At 46.3% G+C, this 21,370-nt stretch overlaps 1 protein-coding gene across 20 annotated transcripts in view; it reads left to right on the top strand.

Annotated features, from left to right (window-relative positions):
* The window catches only part of LOC109141272 (LIM zinc-binding domain-containing Nebulette), a 59,205-nt gene that overhangs the window by 17,786 nt on the left and 20,049 nt on the right, over positions 1-21,370 (top strand). For 5 of the 20 annotated variants that reach the window (XR_003461758.1, XR_003461767.1, XR_003461759.1 and 2 more), the window contains exons 1-35: positions 4,916-5,319; positions 6,225-6,296; positions 7,999-8,100; positions 8,174-8,284; positions 8,857-8,967; positions 9,061-9,171; positions 9,311-9,421; positions 9,506-9,619; positions 9,709-9,819; positions 9,898-10,008; positions 10,134-10,244; positions 10,334-10,444; positions 11,628-11,738; positions 11,814-11,924; positions 12,344-12,454; positions 12,840-12,950; positions 13,055-13,165; positions 13,250-13,360; positions 13,466-13,576; positions 13,682-13,792; positions 13,892-14,002; positions 16,020-16,130; positions 16,289-16,399; positions 16,504-16,614; positions 16,699-16,809; positions 16,915-17,025; positions 17,131-17,241; positions 17,341-17,451; positions 19,478-19,588; positions 19,747-19,857; positions 20,067-20,171; positions 20,259-20,369; positions 20,450-20,560; positions 20,648-20,758; positions 20,938-21,048. Coding sequence is in view for 3 of the 20 variants with exons in the window: in XM_027275445.1 (XP_027131246.1) it covers positions 5,005-5,319; positions 6,225-6,296; positions 7,999-8,100; positions 8,174-8,284; positions 8,857-8,967; positions 9,061-9,171; positions 9,311-9,421; positions 9,506-9,619; positions 9,709-9,819; positions 9,898-10,008; positions 10,134-10,244; positions 10,334-10,444; positions 11,628-11,738; positions 11,814-11,924; positions 12,344-12,454; positions 12,840-12,950; positions 13,055-13,165; positions 13,250-13,360; positions 13,466-13,576; positions 13,682-13,792; positions 13,892-14,002; positions 16,020-16,130; positions 16,289-16,399; positions 16,504-16,614; positions 16,699-16,809; positions 16,915-17,025; positions 17,131-17,241; positions 17,341-17,451; positions 19,478-19,588; positions 19,747-19,857; positions 20,067-20,171; positions 20,259-20,369; positions 20,450-20,560; positions 20,648-20,758; positions 20,938-21,048 (4,038 nt within the window). In the remaining 17 variants the exon portion in view is untranslated. The other 15 variants (XR_003461771.1, XR_003461766.1, XR_003461755.1 and 12 more) reach the window with 14 other exon arrangements.

Here is a 21,370-nt window from a genome sequence, read left to right as displayed (position 1 = left end):
GTCCCCGGAGGTGATGTGAAAATAACTTTATATCAGCACCGAAGCTTTCAAGTCTGATCATAATAGACAATGACAGTGCACACACACACACACACACACACTGTGGGAAAACCCCCACATGTTCAGCATCGACCTAGTTGTGTTCTGGTACGTGACGTGATCACGTGACCCGGTGTGGTGTCTGTCTCACAGCGAGAGGTGAGGTCAGTGGATCCATCACATTGTCCTCCGTTACATCTTTATGTCGTGTGTGTACATCAGCTGCTTTGCTGCGAGTGTGTGTGTGTGTGTGTGTGTGTGTGTGTGTGTGTGTGTGGTTTAGCTCGTTACCTTGTCATATTAACTCTGCAGTTGATGAACGGGGTTTTAATCTGCTTCATATTGAGAACGGGGACAATCACTGTGAGAGCAGAATACCAGAACACACACACACACACACACACACACACACACACACACCCTAAATGTCTGAGTCATATTTCTGCAGTTTACAGCGTTACGTAACTCTGTTCTGACGGCTAATGGGCTGTGACTGACAACTGATAGACACCGGCACGATGGCTTTATGGCTGAAGAGCTGCAGTGTTTCCTCTGAAGGTCAAACTGAAGTGCAGGCAGGACCAGAGAGACATGAGATGACTGCCTGCTGCTCTGTTGTTGTTGTCGTCGCCCACGTTTGGATTTCCTGCTGTTACTGACTGATTCAAGTCCGTCAACGTCCTCTTCGCTCTCGTCTCCTCTAAATTAAATAAAAGCTCCCCTCCCCTTCTTCTTCCCGGTGAAAGAAAGTGCAAGAACAGGCGAACTTCCCCGTTCTGTACGAACCGCTCACAGATGTGTTTTGGCTCGTGGTCGTCCTTTAAGTTCAAACTCTTCGACCCTCTTTAGTCTGAGGTTTCATACCCAGCCCTGCTTATCAGGTAAATTCTAGTATAGGTGGATTAAACTGGATCTAAAAATGAACCCCCATGGTGAGGATCATGTTCTAAACTCAAACATAAACTCCCTTTCTCCTTCTCATTTCCTGCGTGTCACTATTCAACGTGTATGAGGAGTAATTATAGTATATCTGAAGTTCTTTTCACACGGTGTGAAGTTGATTGTAGCTGCGCTCTCTGAATCCTGAGCGGGGTAATTATTCCTGCTGTGCGTGGGCGCGTTCAGAGGTAATAAAATCCACCTTCAGATACTCGTCTGTATCATCACGGTCATGTGAGTTCTAGGTTTTATTCCCCTCTGTGTTTTTATTCATCGGTTCATGACCCAGGTTATGGTTTCCGGTCTGTCTCCTGTGTGCTTGTTAGATTTTAAACCAAAACTTAAAAACCAGTTGATGAAAGCAGGACGTGTCCAACTCCCCCTGAGTCTCTCTGTCCGTCTCGCTCTCCTGCAGGTGAAGTATAAGAAGGACTTTGAAGAGAGTAAAGGTCGAGGGTTCAGCATCGTGTCCGACACTCCGGAGATGCAAAGACTCAGAAGGACTCAGGAGCAGATCAGTATCGTATGTACACACACACACACACACACACAGATATATTAGTGTTTCGATGGTGTGAACGTGAGTGTGTAATGTGAGGGGTGCACTTTGGTCAGTGAGCACAATCGCAAACACAAAATGTGGACATCATCGAGCCCTGCAGCGTCGATGACATCAGCTGTTTGAAGAGGAGCGTCTCCTGAACGTGTGAGTGATTTCTTCTTTTATTTTAATTTAACTAGCAAGGATGCAGACAGAAAAACGACGTGTTTGAAAGAAGCTCAGCTGAGAAATGATTCCACCGATACGGAGCATAAATACAGACGGAGTCCTGGTGCTACAGTAGATACCAAACTTCATCTTTGTCCAGTTATGGCCGGCAGTAAATTCAGAGGCTCGTTGTCTAACATGAAATATTTGTGTGTGTGAGTGTGTGTGTGCATGCAGATGCTCGACCTGACCCGGTGACCCTCAGCAGTCGATGCCAAGGTAGTGTGTTTTATCTGTCAGTGCTACCTTTTGTTTTCCCGTCCTTCCTCTGTTTACCTGAGTGAGTGATCGCATTATTCCGCCGTGTTAATACACCACGGATTCTCTGTCTTCATTTGTGCTGCTTTAATTAACACACACACACACACATCGCCTCACTTTCAAATGCTGTGACATTCAACAGCCCACACGTTTTATTGTATTACTCAGCTCTTTTCAAGGTTGACCTGGTGATGAAAGAAGAAGAGGAGGAGAGGTGGGAGGAAGGTGTCGAAGAGGAGTGCTGAGGGATTTAATGTGAGCTGCCTGTTTGTCGCTCGGTAGAAACGCAGATGGATTCACCTGTAGTGAAGTGTTTCAGTCCAGAAGCCTGAAGAGAAATGTGTTTCTTGTGCAGCTGAGCCGGGGCTGGCAGGGAACCCGGTTCGCGTCAGGACAAGATCACAGGGATTTCTCCCAGGAAAAGCTTTTGTGTTTCAGAATTCATTAACAAGATCTAAAGGAGAGAAAGAGAGAAAGCTCCTGGTCAGCGAGGCAGCTTTTTGTTTTGTTGTGTTGTTTTTTTACCACCTATGAAAACCGTTTCCCGATTTAGCTTCGAGAAGAGACGCCGTTATTCCCCACAGAGTCTTGTTTACTGTGATTCAGAGTGATGACTGCAGGCACGAGGGGCAGCCAGGACTCCGCTGGCAGGACTCAGCTGTTATTCAGGCCACTAAACCCATGATGTGTTTAAAGACCTGATTAATTAGTTGTCCTCTGAACGAGTCCGGATTGGCTTTTATGTTTTATTGCTGTATTTCTATGCAGATTTTTGTAGAGTAGAGTTTCAGTCGTGGATGGAAAAACAAGCGTTTGTTCACACATTTGTTCTTTTGCCAAATTAAATTTGCAACACTGTGATCAGCTCATTGTACTTTACTCCTTTGTTATTTTGTCAAATATGTCTGGCATGCAAGTATCAACTCGAGCCGGACTGATAGATCATCATTCTTTTATTTTTTTCATTATATATTTTATTCCTGTCTTTATGTCTCTTTACCTGCACGTTCACTACTGCGACACTATGCAGATGATGCCGTGTTATTGGTGATAAACGAGTCCTGTGTTCAGTGTAGCGGCAGATTTGGCAGCGAAACAGTCAGATCTGCTCTGGTCAGTCTTTATCGGGTCGATGTCCTGTTTACCTCAGCTACCATCTGACGCTCTGATCTCACTGCCAGACTACCTGCTGTCTCTGAGACTCAGACAGTGATTAAATATCTGTGAAATGATTCATCAGACAGAGAAGACGAAGAAGTTATTACTTTGTTTTTTTCCTTTTCTGTTTTGGTTCAAAAACATCAGTAGCAGTACGATACACCTGCAAGTTCATAGACTAATCTTTGTGTGTGTGTGTGTGTGGGGGTAGATGGTACATTCTTTCCAGCTTACGATATTTTCTGAACTCACCTTCAACCCCTTGACCTACACACACAAAAAGACACACACTGTACCCAACACTGCTGCACTGTGATTGATATGAAGGGCACAGCGGTGATAAGGTCTTGAGTAGAGGGCTAAATGTGGAAGTTGAAAGTGATAAGAAGTACCCGACGAACCGACACGCAGAAGTCAGGCTGCCGTCGCAGGAGACAGTCAGGACGAGACGCAGAAGATTTATTTATGTCGAGTTAGAAATAAGAAGTTGAGTGTCCAAGATAATTCAGAATCAGGAAGGGTGACCACGACGAGACGATACTAAGAATCCTGAGAAGAGTGATCAACACATCAGAGAAGACGTAGTTACGATATTCAGAAGCTGTGAGTGAGGACAAGCTGAAGGGCTGACCCAAAGACCGAGGAAGCCAAGAGGAAAGTTTATTAAGAGACGACCACAAATCAGACAAGGTGAGTTCAACATTCAGACTGAAAGCGGCTCAGAAGAAGGTTCGTGGAGGCTGGTAAAAGATGAAAAGTGTGAACATGACACTGAAGATGCTAACAACATCCAGAGGTGATTTCTGATACAGTGACTTTGACCTCAGACTCAGAAAGGAAGACACTGAGAGATTTAACACGCTGACCTTGACAGCTCGCCAAAAGTACTTCGACAACCGCGTCCACTGAGATTCAAACAGGAGAGTTTATCAGGGAGCTTCAGCTTGGAGTTTTGGCATTTTACAGGTATTCTTTTTCAGTTTAGTTTTTTATGTTACCTTGTTAGATGCGTGGCTACGAACGCTGGTCTGTCTTTAGGCGTATTTAGCCTGGTTCATACCTGGTAACAAGACTTAACAATTCGGACCAACTCTGCAGCGAAGAATGGAGAACGGAGAAAACATAGACCCTGGCTGCCAAAGCACCGTCAGCCTCGCACACCCATTGTGGCAATAGTGCCAATGCAGAGATGCAAAAGTAGAGCAAAGCCATGGAGCGTCATCCAGCAAGGTGGCAGGCCAATCAGATTGTTGCAAGAGCACATTCCTGGTAGATTAACATGGACGTTTATGTCGTTTACCTCACGATTGTTGCAATGGAGGATAAGATAGTTGCCACTGCGATAACTTTCCATAGACTCCCAACACCGCAGGCAATCCATGGTCAGTCTGTTCGACAACCACCCCCCCGCCAACTCCCTACGTCATCACACCATGAAGCCACAAAGCTACACCTCACACAAACATTTGTCTCCCCGCCTACCTCCCATTCGTCTGTCGCATAAAGGGTCATCATGGCAGAAGTCAACTTACTCTCTAAGAAGTCAGTGTGTTCTGTAATTTTGTAGTTTTTCTTCCACCAGGTTATTTTTTAAGTTTAACACAAAGAGCTCTGGCTTGATCTATGTCGTCTTTAAAGGACTTCTTCAGACTCATTTATATTTTTCTAGACTTTTATGCGATAACCTCTGCTGTGGTTTCTCTTTTAATGTTCCTGGCTTTGGTCTTTGCTTCTTTATTACCTTTTTTTATTAGTGTTTGTTTTTATAAATATAGATTATAGCGTTATGAGTAAAGTGAACGTAAACATGAAGTGTCCTTTGTCCTCAGAGGTGACTGATGGAGGAAGAGGAGGCCCCAGCCACTCCGGTGTGTGTTGCAGAGATGGAAGAGGTTACGACAGTGGACGGAAAGAAGAAAGAGTCTTTCCAGGAGACGGTGGTAACAACAGTGACAACGATGACCAGGATGGATGTACAGGAGAGGGAGGAGGTTGAAACTGAGAAAATAACTGAGGAGGAAGAGGAGGAGGAAGAGGAGGAGGAGGAGGAAAAGATGGAGGAGGAAAATGAAGCAGGAATGGAGGCAGGAGAAGAGAATGGACGGGAAGAGAAGGGTCATGCAAAGAAGTTGTTGGGCTCTTGGGAATCCGAGGTGAGAACTCGGCATTCTTGCAACTCAACAAGCTAAAAATAATCAGAACTCAGCAAAGCAAAACCATGAAGTAAGATTACAAAATCCTGTGGATCTTAAATATGTTCACGTGTGTTCATCTAAAGAAACAATCTATCTTTCAGTTTAGACTAGGTTTCATGTTTGTAGATTCTTGAACGATGCAAAGATCGGTTACAGTTGATCTGTTTTCGCAACCTCAGTCTTTCTTACTCACCTGTAAAGTTAAAAACTTAAACTTGAGCCCATCAGTCCAATATAAACAAAGACTTCAGTTCAGTAGCTTCACTTAAGAATCAGCTTCTTTTAAAACCAGAGAGCAGTTTTCACTGAAATCATTTCCCTGTTATAACACGTCAGTAAACATCTTCGATGCTCTTGCTTTTCTTTGATGAAGTGTGCTGAGAGGCAGATTTGGTCCCTCTGCAGAGAAACCCAGCTCTCAGCTCTGACTGTGAGTCTTTGTATTGACCTTGGCGTGGGGCTTCGCCTGGCACTGCAGGTTTTTTATACAAGCTTAGAGAGGATTAGTAAAACTACAGATGAAAATGTGCCAATATCAGCCTTTGATAGTGGGATTTTTTGGGCCTGTCAAGAGAGGCGAGGGATAAGCGGTGCATGAATGAAATGTTTCCTTTGGTTGACTCGTAGCTCATAGTTGTACTAGTACGGTCAGATGGATAATATTGTCCATTGATTACCAATATTGGCATGAACTAGTCTCAGTAGAGAGATGAAGGATGAAGGACCAGTGAAACATCAGACACTCTTCTGTCCGACTCATCCTCACAAAATAGTGATTATAGCTCATTTTTGTCTAAATAATGTCGGGACAGTTATTGAGTTGGACAAACTCAAAGTCTCACGTGCAACTTTTGTGTTTTCAGGTCTCAGCTGATGAAAAGCCTCCGCTACCAGATCCAGCGTTTAACAGGAGATGCAGTTTGCTCGTCAGTGACGTAAGTTCATTCGCAGTCGGTTCTCTTTATTATTTTAGGGTTCTTTCACACCTGTAGTTTGATTCACTTGGTGCAGACTAAGAGAAAAAAGTACTCTGATAAGATAAGAAACAAAGTTGATAAGAAATGACTCGTAAATAATAAATCTAATGAAGTCTATGACGACTTCCCGCTCTGTGTTGTAGAACAGTTTTAAAGTCAAACCTGAGCTCGTCTCCAACACTGGACCAAAATAATCCAACAGCGATATAAAAAGACGAGGTCAGAAGTTGATGTTTTACTGTGTAATATCAGCTGCGAAGCACCATCCTCTTCCTCCGCCTCTTAAGATATGAACCGAAAACACGGTTGCCAATGGTAACCATCCCCCCACAGATCCAATGACTGGCCTTTATTCGACACAGAGGGAATGCATACTCAAAGGAGAAAGCGTCTTTTGACTTTGAGGCGTATATCTGGCAGGAAAACGGTGAATGAGGGTGAATGCTGTTGTAGGATGTGGGAGGGTGAGATATCGATTCCCCTGGTGTGAGTCGAACTTGGCAGCCGGCAGAATGACTCATCAGCTACAGAGGAAGCAAGTCAACCCACTTTATAAAATCATCTTCATGTGTTCCTCCAGCTGCTGCTGTCGCTCTGCTGCCTGTCCGAGCGTCTCCCTGTCCGCCGTCCAAACGTCGTTATTAATCGAGTTCAGCGTCCGTCACTTTTCTCAGAGACGTGGAAAGTCTTCACGACTGTAGGTGGGATGAAACACTCGTCTCCTCGTCCTACAGCCAGTTTGGAGATGTTGCTGTTACCATGGAGACGTGGACCACTTCAGAGTTGTGCAGCCCGAATGGAGTGAGCGAGCTTCAGTATGTGAAAGCACACTGTCTACAAGAGGACGTGCAGAGAACCTTCCTGAGCGTCAGGGTTCCAGAATTCCTGATTTCATGAATCATGAAACTTTTGCTGAACTTGCCCGCTGTCACGTGTTTGCCGGTTAGAAGTGTTCGGTACCGTTAAGCACCTTTTGATTTGTCGCCCACTCTCTGGTTTCCTCGCACAGACTGGGGCGGACAGCTTGTCATCCGTGGATTCATTCCATTTCTTTCTCCTGGGTCTCTCCACAAAAATCTGCCGGTCTGTTGTTGTTGTTGGACTGAACGGCCAATCAGACTCAGCCAAGCACCAAACCAAGTTCAGTCCTGTGTACTACTCCAACAAATATATTAAAAACATATATATATTATTTTGCAATATAACACTAATAGCATCACCTCTTTACCTTTAAATGACATAAAATGGTTAATTTCTTTATCCAGATGCAACATTACATAGAAATTAGTATTTTTGTGATTTATCGCCCAGAGTGTAATCCCACTGTGGTGACTATTTTCAGCTGTACTCGAGTATTTGTCCTGATTACATTACTTCTGATCAAACTTCTTCTTCTTCTCACACTCCGGGTAGCCTGGCTAACAAACTGAGCTAACAGCAGCTACAGTCAGGAAACTCTCTGTGTGTCATACGTGACAAGGTTCTTCATTCAGGTTGCACACAGTTCCTCTGTGAGCTTGAACACTAAAACTCTGCAAAACAGCCAACACAATTCCTCCTGGGGACACAAACACACACACACACACACACACACACACACACACACACACACACACACACACACACACACTGATACAATCACGTCTCCTCCTCCCTGCAGGTGAAGTATAAGGAGGACTTTGAGAAGATGAGGGGTCAGAGTCTGTTTGTTCCCGGAGCCGAACTCATCCACGCCAAGAACATCAGTGCTGTGATATCCGAGGTCTGTACACACACACACACACACACACACACACTCATATCGACCAATGATAATTTTTCTGTGACTGTTTCAGTCGAAGTACAAAGAGGACGGAAAGAAGGAAGCGTCCATGTCTCTGTACTCCATCCTGCCGGAGACTCCGGAGACTCAGCGCGCCAGAGAGACTTCAGAGCTGCAGAGCGAGGTAGCTACACTTCAGTACAGCGGAAATTTAAAAATGAAATTTAAAAGCTTTCTCTGAGGAAAAATAAATAAAATACAACTTGTGGAAAGGATTCCACCGTGGTCCAAAGATCCATGAAGATGAGAGCAGTTCTTCTTCAGTCACTCGCTGTAACACTGTCCTGTTGTGACGTCATGTCGATCTGTCGAAGTGCAATAAACAAAAACAAATTGGTTTGCAGGCTGCAGATTTTAAAAAAATGGTGGCTGTAAGTTTCTGTATTTTTGGCAAGTACGACCAGCCGAGCAGGGACTTTTGGGACTTGAACCTGTGGTGGAAACACACTGGATTGGTCTAAAGGTTCCTAGCTCTCTGGGGAAACTGCAGCTGTCTTCAGGCTGTGTACTCGTGCCCGAACTCGTGCCCGTGTCCTTCAAGAAACTTCTGGAGCTGCGAGAAGTAACTCTTGATACCCGTCCACCAGTGAGAGACGGTGATAGACAGATGATTCATCCAATCACATGTATTTGTTTTCCAAAAAACCTTCCCGCCATGAAAAAGCAGCTGAAGCTGTTTGTGTGTTTGTGTTTCAGATTAAATACAAAGGGAACGTGAAGACAGACGTTTCCACCTCTCTGTATTCACTGATGCCCGAAACCACGGAGACGCAGTTTGTCAAAGAGCTGACGGAGATACTGAGTGAGGTCAGACACGATGGATGGATGGATGGATGATGGATGGATGATGTGCTTCAGTTCTTCTTTTTTATCATTATCATCCGCTCGTGTGCTCCTCAGAACAAGTACAAAGAGGAAGGAAAGAAGGAGATGAGCAGCAGTTTGTACTCTCAGCTTCCTGAAACCGCCGAGATGCAGCTGGCCAAGACGCTGCACGAGTTTCAGAGCGAGGTACTCGAACACGACAATCACCCTGACTGAAACAGCAGCTGCAGATGAATTCAACACACAAAGCAAACACAGAAATCATATCGATCACGTGCCGCCAACACAGACCTGACCTGAAAGCACTGATCTGCTTCTGCTTCAGAAAAAGTACAAAGAGGACGGGAAGAGAAAGGCCTCGACCTCGCTCTATTCCCAACTCGCCGACACTCCAGAAATCCAGCACGCTCTGGAGGTGTCTCAGCTGCAGAGTGAGGTACGTGACCATGTGACCAGAGCACAGGGAGGCACAGGGTTCATGGGAAAGATGCTGGGCATGACACGTCTCACTCTCTCTCAGGTGAACTATCGGCCGAAGGTGCTGGTTAGAGGAGCTCCTTCCTCTCTGTACTCTCAGCTCCCCGACACCGCAGACATCCAGTTTGCCAGAGAGATGACTGAGATGCAGAGCGAGGTAGGTCAGATGAACCTTGAGAACCTTGAAACAACCTTAAATCAGAGCGTGTCAGTAAGTAACGGACGGGTTGGTTCGTCCTCTCTCAGAGTAAATACAAGGAGGGCGGCAGGAGGAGCCTCTCGCAGAGTTTCTACTCTCAGCTCCCGGAGACCGCCGAGACTCAGTTTGCTAAGACTGTCGCTGAGCTGCAGAGCGAGGTGAGAGCGTCTCCAGTGCTCGAGGAACTGTTTGCATCCAAAGGAAAAACTTTTAAAACTTGTTTTTTTATTTTTTAGATGCGGTACAAGGAAGCGGGTAAGAAGGGCGGGAACTCGAGTTTGTACTCTCTTCTCCCGGAGACTTTGGAGACGGCTCATGCCAAGGAAGTGTCTGAGCTCTACAGTGAGGTATGATATTAAAACGGATAATAATTTCTGTAGCTCAGACTGATGTTTGGTCACTGGAGGAGAAACCTCAATGAGAAGTCATGATTATCCTTTAATAACCTTCTATCATTATTGTTTCCTTGCAGGTGAAGTATAAAGAGGACGGTAAGAAGGAGATGAGCATCAACCTGTACTCTCTGCTGCCTCAGACCATCGACACCCAGCACGCCAAAGAGGCGTCACAGCTGCAGAGCGAGGTGTCCTTCTTTGTTGTCTCCTTCAGTTTATGAAAGATTTTCCACAGTCGCATTCAGCAGCGTGTGAATCCACTCCCTGTCTGCTGCAGGTGAAGTATAAAGAAGGTGTGAAGCAGAAGATTCAGAGCAGTTTGTACCATCAGCTCCCAGAGACCACCGAGACACAGCTGGCCAAACAGCTGTCTGAGCTGCAGAGTGAGGTACGCGTACACGACGCCACGTGAAACACGTCTGAAGCTCTCACACACACTCCGAGTGTTTTAGTTTAACAGTTGAGTTTGAGTTTCCTGCAGAGAGGAAAAGAAATAAATGTCTTTTTACATTTGACGTGAAGTTTCCGGAGACATTCTTCTGTGGTTAATATTCATCTCTTGACAGCTGAATGAAGAGCAGAAGAAAAAAACAACTTATCAGCCGTGACACATAAAAACATGAGAGCACAGAGTCAAACGTTGAGATGTTCTGTTGTCGATCTGTAGAGCTGGAGTTACTTTATGATCACACACGTTATGTGTCAGAAATCATTTTATCTGCCCAAAGATGTTTGAGTTCGACGCCTCAACAAAACACCTGACTTTGAGTTCTTTTCATTACAATACAAGTAACTAAATTACTTTCAGTAATTCAGTTCAAACAAACATCCAGCAGTTCATAGATGGAGGTCAAGAGTAAACGTATGATTAAAAATCCAACATGTTTCCAGGGCGGATCACTCTCATATGGAACCGTCAAAAAATTGTAATACAGTCGTCCCTCGATATAACGCGGTTCACTTCTCGTCAGAGGAACTGTGAAATACTTTTGAGTTACTGGTAATAATTTCTTATGTGTCAAACCTCGTAGATTGATCATTAAAATTAAATTTGTTAAAATTGTTTGGCCTTGAAAACAGGTTTTGATCTTTGGTTTCATTTACTAAAACAGTGTTGTACTTATTTCTGTTAAATCTGTGAAAGTTTGAACTTTGAGAGTTTAAATAAGAGAGAAATGTGAATGCCTGTCTGAGAAAAGTGAATAAAAGTGTGTGGTTAGGGGGTTTACGGCCTTAAAACGTGGATAATAATTGTAAAACTTCGCGGATTTCATTTATAGCGGGTTATTTTTAGAACGTATCCCCCGCGATAAACGAGGGACCACTGTATTCTGGAAAATGGTGCACAGACTGTTACAGAAGAAACTAGAATATGAACTGCCTGTAATGTGGAACATGAAACAATGCACAGACATCATAGAAGAAATAACACATTGTCTACGAATGCAACAAGCACAACATGAAGAAAAATGGCCATGAACAGTGACTATATACACGATAAGAGACAAAACTGATGGATTATTAAAAACTGGAAACATTGTACACATGAAGTGTTTTTGTGATGCCTGCAGGCGAAGTATAAAGAAGCGGGAAAGAAGGAAGTGAACACCTGCCTTTACTCTCTGCTGCCTGAAACTCTGGAGACTCGACGCGCCAGAGAGACGTCGGAGCTGCTCAGTGAGGTACAGAGCAGCTTCACGCTGTCACTCAAACTGAAGCGTTACCGTGCGACGATTAAACGTGTTTCTTTTTCCCAGATTAAGTACAAGGAGAGCGGGAAGAAGGAGATGTGCAGCTCGCTCTACTCCACTCTGCCCGACACGTCAGAAAGCAGCTTCGCCAGAGAGATGAGCGACATGCAGAGCGAGGTTTATAATGTTGTTTCTCTGTACTGTAATATGAATATACCAATTTACATTTAATGACACATGCTGCTGGTTTAGATGGAACATTGAACACTGCGGTCCAAGTGCAGGAGCGCCTGCAGGAAGCTGCAGTGTTTCTGTTTGACCTTATTTAATTTCATGAATTTTGCACATCACGAGTTTGATTATCATCAACAAAGGATGAAAGAGGCTGCAGCCTTTCATCTCAGACTAATGAGGCTCTGCTCACCGTCAGAGCTGATCAGACGACACCAAGACGAGTTCATCAAACGTAGAGCGTGAACAGAAAACTGTTAAAAAGACTCCGAGACAAAACACCGTCGTTTAAGCTCTGCTATGACTAGGAACAAGAAAATGAAACTGAACTGAGGAGTGACTCTTCATGCGTCTGTCTTCCACAGAATAAATACAAGCAGAGCGTCGTGAAGAGTCTCTCACAGAGCGTCTACTCTCAGCTGCCGGAGACCGCCGAGACGCAGTTTGCTAAAAGTGTTTCTGAGCTGCAGAGCGAGGTGAGGACGAGCCCTCGGATCAGTCCTGTTTGTTTTACACTCTCATCTGTGGCCTTCCTGTGTTGTTCTGGTTCTGGTCCAAAGTCATGCAGGTTAACCTGAAGGTGTGAGCATGAATGAACTGACTCACCCCGCCTCGACCCTGATGGGAATAAACTGTGAATGAATTATGAATTGATGAAATATGAGGCTGATATCAAACACATCAAATTACAAAGATTACACCCCTCGTATCAAGGTCACGTGACGACCAGTAATTAAAGGTGCAGTGTGCAAGATTAGTTCCAATCCAAAGATTCACCTGAATTTATGTGAACGTCACTTCAACCTGAAGCTTTCCCTCGAGTTGAATTCCACAGTTCTGGTTTTCTTGAACTGGTTCCAGATGAAGTACAAAGAAGCTGGGAAGAAAGGAGCCATGAGCTCTGTGTACTCGACTCTGCCTGAGACTCTGGAGACGCTGCACGCTAAAGAAGCTTCTGAACTGCAGAGTGAGGTGAGAGCACGTCTCTACCTGCAGCACACACACCTGCACACATTAACACACACGCTCTCATCCGTCACAGATGCCTGATTGTCTCTGCTCCTGTTTGTGTTCAGCTGAAGTACAAGGCGGCTCAGAAGAAAGTTCGTTCCTCCAGTCTGTTCCACGTGCTGCCCGAGACGTTAGAGACGGCCCACGCTAAGGAAGCCTCCGAGCTCCTCAGCCAGGTAACAGGAAGAGTTTCAGAAAGAACATCTTGTGAAGGTTCATGGATGAAGCTGCACACCCAAAAACAATGTTTGTCCTTGCAGGTGAAGTATAAAGAGGACGGTAAGAAGGAGATGAGCATCAACCTGTACTCTCTGCTGCCTCAGACCATCGACACCCAGCACGCTGGAGAGGCGTCAAAGCTGCAGAGCGAGGTGTTCAGACACGTGTTTGCTCTTCTGTGTGGACTCCTCCTTTAGTACTCATGTAGGAAGATGATGTGATGTGCTCCAACTTAAAGCCCTCCCTGTCTGCTGCAGGTGAAGTATAAAGAAGGTGTGAAGCAGAAGATTCAGAGCAGTTTGTACCATCAGCTCCCAGAGACCACCGAGACACAGCTGGCCAAACAGCTGTCTGAGCTGCAGAGTGAGGTACACGGACGGACTCTGACAAACTGACTCTGAACCGACTCATTTAAACTCCACGCGAGGCTGCACGGCGTCATGCAAAGTGACCGTGTTCATTTCAATCTGCAGACCAAGTACAAGGAGGCGGGTAAGAAGGAGGCCAACACGTGTCTGTACTCCCTGCTGCCTGTCACCATGGAGACGCAGCACGCTAAAGAAGCCGCAGAGCTGCTCAGCGAGGTAAACCTTTCTTTCCTTTGGACGTCTGAGGACAAGTTTGTCTTTAGACTTTTCCCAGAGAGAGTCCGTGATCCTCTGCTGTTCTTCAATGCTTCCCAGGTCAAATACAAGGAGAGCGGGAAGAAGGAGATGTCCAGCTCCCTCTACTCCACTCTGCCCGACACGTCAGAGACCAGCTTCGCCAGAGAGATGAGCGACATGCAGAGCGAGGTAAGTTAAAGCTGCGAGCAGTGATGGTCGGGCCCTCGCACATGTGCGCACGTCGAAATGACCGTAAGGAGTTTCAGACAGCTCTGAGAAGGTGCTTCCTGCTGATTTCTTCTTTCAATGATTTTTATGGATCGCCACGCCCACACCGTTTCCTCAAAATTCATCATTTTGATAACTTTTACTCAGGAAGTCTATGTGAACACAGCTACTAAGTTTGAAGTGAATTGGATACAATCCCTAGGAGGAGTTCGTTCAAACATGACCCCTTGTCAACCAGGCCGAAACAGCAAAAATGGCGATTTTCATTCTTCTATATCTCGCTTCCTGTTCATTGTAGCCCGTTGCTCCAGGAGACTTTTTTGTAGGTCTTGCCATGTTCTACAATTCGGCTGAGATTTCAGAACTCTCTGTCCAAAACTGTGGCGGGGCTGTGCCAAAGAAACATTCCAGGGGGCACTATAGAGCTTTTTTGCCCCACCCCCTAATTAATTATGCAGCCAAATTGTGCATAATATTGGTCTTAACAAGCACAAGAAGTTTCAGACATCTCTGACAAACTATATGATAGCCCAACACTTTTTCCTGAAAATCAGCCCAAAAGTGAATGGAGTCTCATTTTTTCTCGAAAAAATCTGCAGCGTTGACTTTGACGCGCCGTCACGGCCACGCCCTCTGATGAAAACTCATGAAAATTCTCAGATGTCAACACCAAGGCCTTGACAACATCCACACCAAGTTTGAGGTGGATATACACAAAAACTTTGGAGAAAGCTAGCGTCAAGTAAATATGACACTTCCTGTCGCCAACAGGTGGCGCTGTGGAAATCACCAAATTTTGTCATTGAAATGTGTTCGAGGCCAGACTGCCATTATATATCCGAGCTTTGGGGAAGATTGGAGTATTTTTCGCAAAGTTAGAGCACGTCGAAATTTCACGAAAACACAGCAAATTTTGTGGCCCCGCCCCTCCTAAACAGAAAAGCGAAAACTTACGATTTTGATAACTTTTCATTGTCGAGGCCTTGAGAACACACACGCCAAGTTTCAAGAACATCGGATGAAATCCCTAGGAGGAGTTCGTGCAAATGCGACCCCTGGAAATGAGGCAAAAACACGAAAAGTCCAACTTTGGCAAAATCTGGACGCCGTACGCTTCACTGTAGCCCGGGGCACCAAGAGACTTTTTTGTGCGTCTCGGCATGTTACATACTCCCACCAAATTTCATACACGTGGATGAAACCGTGGCGAGGGGCACCGCCAAAAACACACATCTAGGCGGTGCGGTAGAGCCATATGCGTACGTCCATGTGCGAGACCCCTGAAATACGTAATTTTACACCCGACTTCGGGGGGGCAGGCAAATTTTCATGAGTTTTCGAGGGGATATGTGCCGTCGGAAATGCGATTTACTTTTAAACGTCGTTCAGCGTTCGGAATCCAATAGGGCCTCGTCCCAGCGTGCCGTGCTCGGGCCCTAATAAACCCTCAGCCAGACGTCACATGACGTGGGTAACTCCCTGAAGATGTCTCAGTGATTTGTAGAGAAAAGCACGGTTAACCTGAGACACACTCGTGTAGTGTGGAGGAATAAAGTGTTACACACCCTCCAACATTTTGGAACCAGATGAAATCAACAGGAAGAGATGAGAACATGCTGGATGAGCTTCAAGTGAGAGCCGACGTCTCCTCAGAGTCAGTGCAGAGAGCGTCAGTAAGAATGCTGTTTGATCGGTTAGAAATAATCACTGCTCCAGTATCCAACGCTCTCTGATGTTTTCACACCTTCCACACTCACCAGAGGCCAGATCAGCTTCAGGAACGGGACCAAAGGGGAGAGACAGTCAGTAACAACATCTGGTCTGTGGCCAGGAGAAGATGGGGGACCAGATCTGCACCAGATTTAACGGGCACACTGGAAACAAACTGCTGATTCAGATGTAGATTCACAGACATTTCATATCTGTGTCAGCCCTGTTTATGAACCACACTCATCTCTTTTGTTTCCATCTTTTCCAGAACAAGTACAAGGAGGACGGAAAGAGGAGCCTCGCTCAGAGCTTCTACTCTCAGCTGCCAGAAACCAGCGACACTCAGTTTGCTAAAAGTGTCTCTGAGCTGCAGAGCGAGGTGAGCGAGACAGACGCTGCATGGACTTGAACAGGGGAAGACAAACTTCTACTGCAGCTTCTGGTTCAGCAGATGCTCCATGATGTTCTTATCGATGCTGACGACGTGTGAAGGTTTGAAATCAGCTTCATGTTCTGAACTTCTGTGTTCTGGTCCAGATGAAGTACAAAGAAGCTGGGAAGAAAGGAGCCATGAGCTCTGTGTACTCGACTCTGCCTGAGACTCTGGAGACGCTGCACGCTAAAGAAGCTTCTGAACTGCAGAGTGAGGTGAGAGCACGTCTCTACCTGCAGCACACACACCTGCACACATTAACACACACGCTCTCATCCGTCACAGATGCCTGATTGTCTCTGCTCCTGTTTGTGTTCAGCTGAAGTACAAGGCGGCTCAGAAGAAAGTTCGTTCCTCCAGTCTGTTCCACGTGCTGCCCGAGACGTTAGAGACGGCCCACGCTAAGGAAGCCTCCGAGCTCCTCAGCCAGGTAACAGGAAGAGTTTCAGAAAGAACATCTTGTGAAGGTTCATGGATGAAGCTGCACACCCAAAAACAATGTTTGTCCTTGCAGGTGAAGTATAAAGAGGACGGTAAGAAGGAGATGAGCATCAACCTGTACTCTCTGCTGCCTCAGACCATCGACACCCAGCACGCTGGAGAGGCGTCAAAGCTGCAGAGCGAGGTGTTCAGACACGTGTTTGCTCTTCTGTGTGGACTCCTCCTTTAGTACTCATGTAGGAAGATGATGTGATGTGCTCCAACTTAAAGCACTCCCTGTCTGCTGCAGGTGAAGTATAAAGAAGGTGTGAAGCAGAAGATTCAGAGCAGTTTGTACCATCAGCTCCCAGAGACCACCGAGACACAGCTGGCCAAACAGCTGTCTGAGCTGCAGAGTGAGGTACACGGACGGACTCTGACAAACTGACTCTGAACCGACTCATTTAAACTCCACGCGAGGCTGCACGGCGTCATGCAAAGTGACCGTGTTCATTTCAATCTGCAGACCAAGTACAAGGAGGCGGGTAAGAAGGAGGCCAACACGTGTCTGTACTCCCTGCTGCCTGTCACCATGGAGACGCAGCACGCTAAAGAAGCCGCAGAGCTGCTCAGCGAGGTAAACCTTTCTTTCCTTTGAACGTCTGAGGACAAGTTTGTCTTCAGACTTTTCCCAGAGAGAGTCCGTGATCCTCTGCTGTTCTTCAATGCTTCCCAGGTCAAATACAAGGAGAGCGGGAAGAAGGAGATGTCCAGCTCCCTCTACTCCACTCTGCCCGACACGTCAGAGACCAGCTTCGCCAGAGAGATGAGCGACATGCAGAGCGAGGTAAGTTAAAGCTGCGAGCAGTGATGGTCGGGCCCTCGCACATGTGCGCACGTCGAAATGACCGCAAGAAGTTTCAGAAGTTTCAGACAGCTCTGAGAAGGTGCTTCCTGCTGATTTCTTCTTTCAATCATTTTTATGGATCGCCACGCCCACACCGTTTCCTCAAAATTCATCATTTTGATAACTTTTACTCAGGAAGTCTATGTGAACACACCTACTAAGTTTGAAGTGAATTGGATACAATCCCTAGGAGGAGTTCGTTCAAACATGACCCCTTGTCAACCAGGCCGAAACAGCAAAAATGGCGATTTTCATTCTTATATATCTCGCTTCCTGTTCATTGTAGCCCGTTGCTCCAGGAGACTTTTTTGTAGGTCTTGCCATGTTCTACAATTCGGCTGAGATTTCAGAACTCTCTGTCCAAAACTGTGGCGGGGCTGTGCCAAAGAAACATTCCAGGGGGCACTATAGAGCTTTTTTGCCCCACCCCCTAAATAATTATGCAGCCGGATTGTGCATAATATTGGTCTTAACAAGCACAAGAAGTTTCAGACAGCTCTGACAAACTATATGATAGCCCAACACTTTTTCCTGAAAATCAGCCCAAAAGTGAATGGAGTCTCATTTTTTCTCGAAAAAATCGGCAGCGTTGACTTTGACGCGCCGTCACGGCCACGCCCTCTGATGAAAACTCATGAAAATTGTCAAATGTCAACACCAAGGCCTTGACAACATCCACACCAAGTTTGAGGTGGATATACACAAAAACTTTGGAGAAAGCTAGTGTCAAGTAAATATGACACTTCCTGTCGCCAACAGGTGGCGCTGTGGAAATCACCAAATTTTGTCATTGAAATGTGTTCGAGGCCAGACTGCCATTATATATCCGAGCTTTGGGGAAGATTGGAGTATTTTTCGCAAAGTTAGAGGACGTCGAAATTTCACGAAAACACAGCGAATTTTGTGGCCCCGCCCCTCCTAAACAGAAAAGCGAAAACTTACGATTTTGATAACTTTTCATTGTCGAGGCCTTGAGAACACACACGCCGAGTTTCAAGCACATCGGATGAAATCCCTAGGAGGAGTTCGTTCAAATGCGACCCCTGGAAATGAGGCAAAAACACGAAAAGTCCAACTTTGGCAAAATCTGGACGCCGTACGCTTCACTGTAGCCCGGGGCACCAAGAGACTTTTTTGTGCGTCTCGGCATGTTACATACTCCCTCCAAATTTCATACACGTGGATGAAACCGTGGCGAGGGGCACCGCCAAAAACACACATCTAGGCGGTGCGGTAGAGCCATATGCGTACGTCCATGTGCGAGACCCCTGAAATACGTAATTTTACACCCGACTTCGGGGGGGCAGGCAAATTTTCATGAGTTTTCGAGGGGATATGTGCCGTCGGAAATGCGATTTACTTTTAAACGTCGTTCAGCGTTCGGAATCCAATAGGGCCTCGTCCCAGCGTGCCGTGCTCGGACCCTAATAAACCCTCAGCCAGACGTCACATGACGTGGGTAACTCCCTGAAGATGTCTCAGTGATTTGTAGAGAAAAGCACGGTTAACCTGAGACACACTCGTGTAGTGTGGAGGAATAAAGTGTTACACACCCTCCAACATTTTGGAACCAGATGAAATCAACAGGAAGAGATGAGAACATGCTGGATGAGCTTCAAGTGAGAGCCGACGTCTCCTCAGAGTCAGTGCAGAGAGCGTCAGTAAGAATGCTGTTTGATCGGTTAGAAATAATCACTGCTCCAGTATCCAACGCTCTCTGATGTTTTCACACCTTCCACACTCACCAGAGGCCAGATCAGCTTCAGGAACGGGACCAAAGGGGAGAGACAGTCAGTAACAACATCTGGTCTGTGGCCAGGAGAAGATGGGGGACCAGATCTGCACCAGATTTAACGGGCACACTGGAAACAAACTGCTGATTCAGATGTAGATTCACAGACATTTCATATCTGTGTCAGCCCTGTTTATGAACCACACTCATCTCTTTTGTTTCCATCTTTTCCAGAACAAGTACAAGGAGGACGGAAAGAGGAGCCTCGCTCAGAGCTTCTACTCTCAGCTGCCAGAAACCAGCGACACTCAGTTTGCTAAAAGTGTCTCTGAGCTGCAGAGCGAGGTGAGCGAGACAGACGCTGCATGGACTTGAACAGGGGAAGACAAACTTCTACTGCAGCTTCTGGTTCAGCAGATGCTCCATGATGTTCTTATCGATGCTGACGACGTGTGAAGGTTTGAAATCAGCTTCATGTTCTGAACTTCTGTGTTCTGGTCCAGATGAAGTACAAAGAAGCTGGGAAGAAAGGAGCCATGAGCTCTGTGTACTCGACTCTGCCTGAGACTCTGGAGACGCTGCACGCTAAAGAAGCTTCTGAACTGCAGAGTGAGGTGAGAGCACGTCTCTACCTGCAGCACACACACCTGCACACAGCTATCGGTTGTAAATTTAGTGAGTTTTAAGTCCGATTTTTTAAAGTATTCCTGAACAAACTGCCTCACATGAACGTGAACAAACCCCCAACAGGATCCACGTTCCTCGATTGTTCTTCTTTCCCCTTCATCCTGATATTAAACTGTCTGTGTTGTGTGTGCTGCAGCTGAAGTACAAGCAGAGTTTAAAGACAGACTCCAGTCTGTACCACCACATGCCGGAGACCCTCGACACTCAGTTTGCCAGGCAGCAGACGGAGCTGCTGAGCGAGGTACGGCTGTATGGCATGAAGCCGTCCCACAGCGCCAAACTTTGGACTTTACAGATTTATGTTTAAAGAGTTTGTTCTCATCACAAGGTCAAGTACAAAGAAGACAGCAAGAAGGAGATGAGCGTCAACCTGTACGGTCTGGTGCCCGACGCCGTCGACATCCAGCACGCCAAAGAGCTGACAGACATGCAGAGCGAGGTGGGTTCACGCTGAGGCCGAATGTTGGTGAACGTATGCTTGAATAAAAGTCCTCACACTGACCTCGTCCTTTCTGTCAGGCTAAGTACAAAGAGGCCGGTAAGAAGCAGGCGTCCACGTCTCTGTATCAGCGACTGCCTGAAACTCTGGAGACTCAACACGCTAAAGAAGCTTCACAGCTGCAGAGTCAGGTGTGTGACGAGGACGCTCCGGTTTATTCTCAGAGCACAGAGACCACCGTGCAAACGTCCATGTGTCGTCCCCTCTGTGTCTTGCAGATCTTGTACAAGGAGGCTGGTAAGAAGGACTTGTCGTGTCCGGCTTACCACCGGCTGCCCGACACTCTGGAGAACCAGTTTGCCCGAGAGCTCACCGACATGCAGAGCCACGTAAGAGCAGAAAGACTCCGAACCCGTCAACGTCACGAGTCTGAGTCCATCTGTTTCTGCTGACAAACATAAAACAGTGGTCACTATTATTAAACACGTACCAGAGTTTGGCATGGGGAAAACCGCTCAAGCTGTTTGTTGTTAATACTAATTATGATCTGTCTGTTTTCTGATCGTAGAACAAGTACAAGGAGGACGGGATGAGGAGCCTCGCTCAGAGCTTCTACTCTCAGCTGCCAGAAACCGCCGAGATTCAGTTTGCTAAAAGTGTCTCTGAGCTGCAGAGCGAGGTGAGACTCAGAAGGTGGAGATAAGATGGGCGGGGTTGAAGCTCCATCAGGTAACTCTGTGTGGATCAGAAACAAATCTGCAGCTCCTGCTGGTGTTTCCTCTTAGATGAGGTCCAAAGAAGGGAAAGCAGCGACGGGGTCGAGGCTCGTGGATGCATGTAGACGTAACCTTTGCTCCTCCTGTGGAGTCAGTGAACACATCCACCCGCCGCGTGGTGACGTGGTCCGTCTCCTCCATCGGTTCTGTCTCATTAACGCAGCGAGGAGCAAAAACTCCATCGATTCTCTACTCGCAGGCACAAAACAGAGAACACAGAGCTGC

This window comes from Larimichthys crocea, unplaced genomic scaffold (assembly GCF_000972845.2).
Source record: "Larimichthys crocea isolate SSNF unplaced genomic scaffold, L_crocea_2.0 scaffold137, whole genome shotgun sequence".
Classification (NCBI taxonomy): domain Eukaryota; kingdom Metazoa; phylum Chordata; class Actinopteri; family Sciaenidae; genus Larimichthys; species Larimichthys crocea.
Note: the sequence above shows the minus strand (reverse complement) of the source record. Positions and strands in the feature narration are given on the sequence as shown.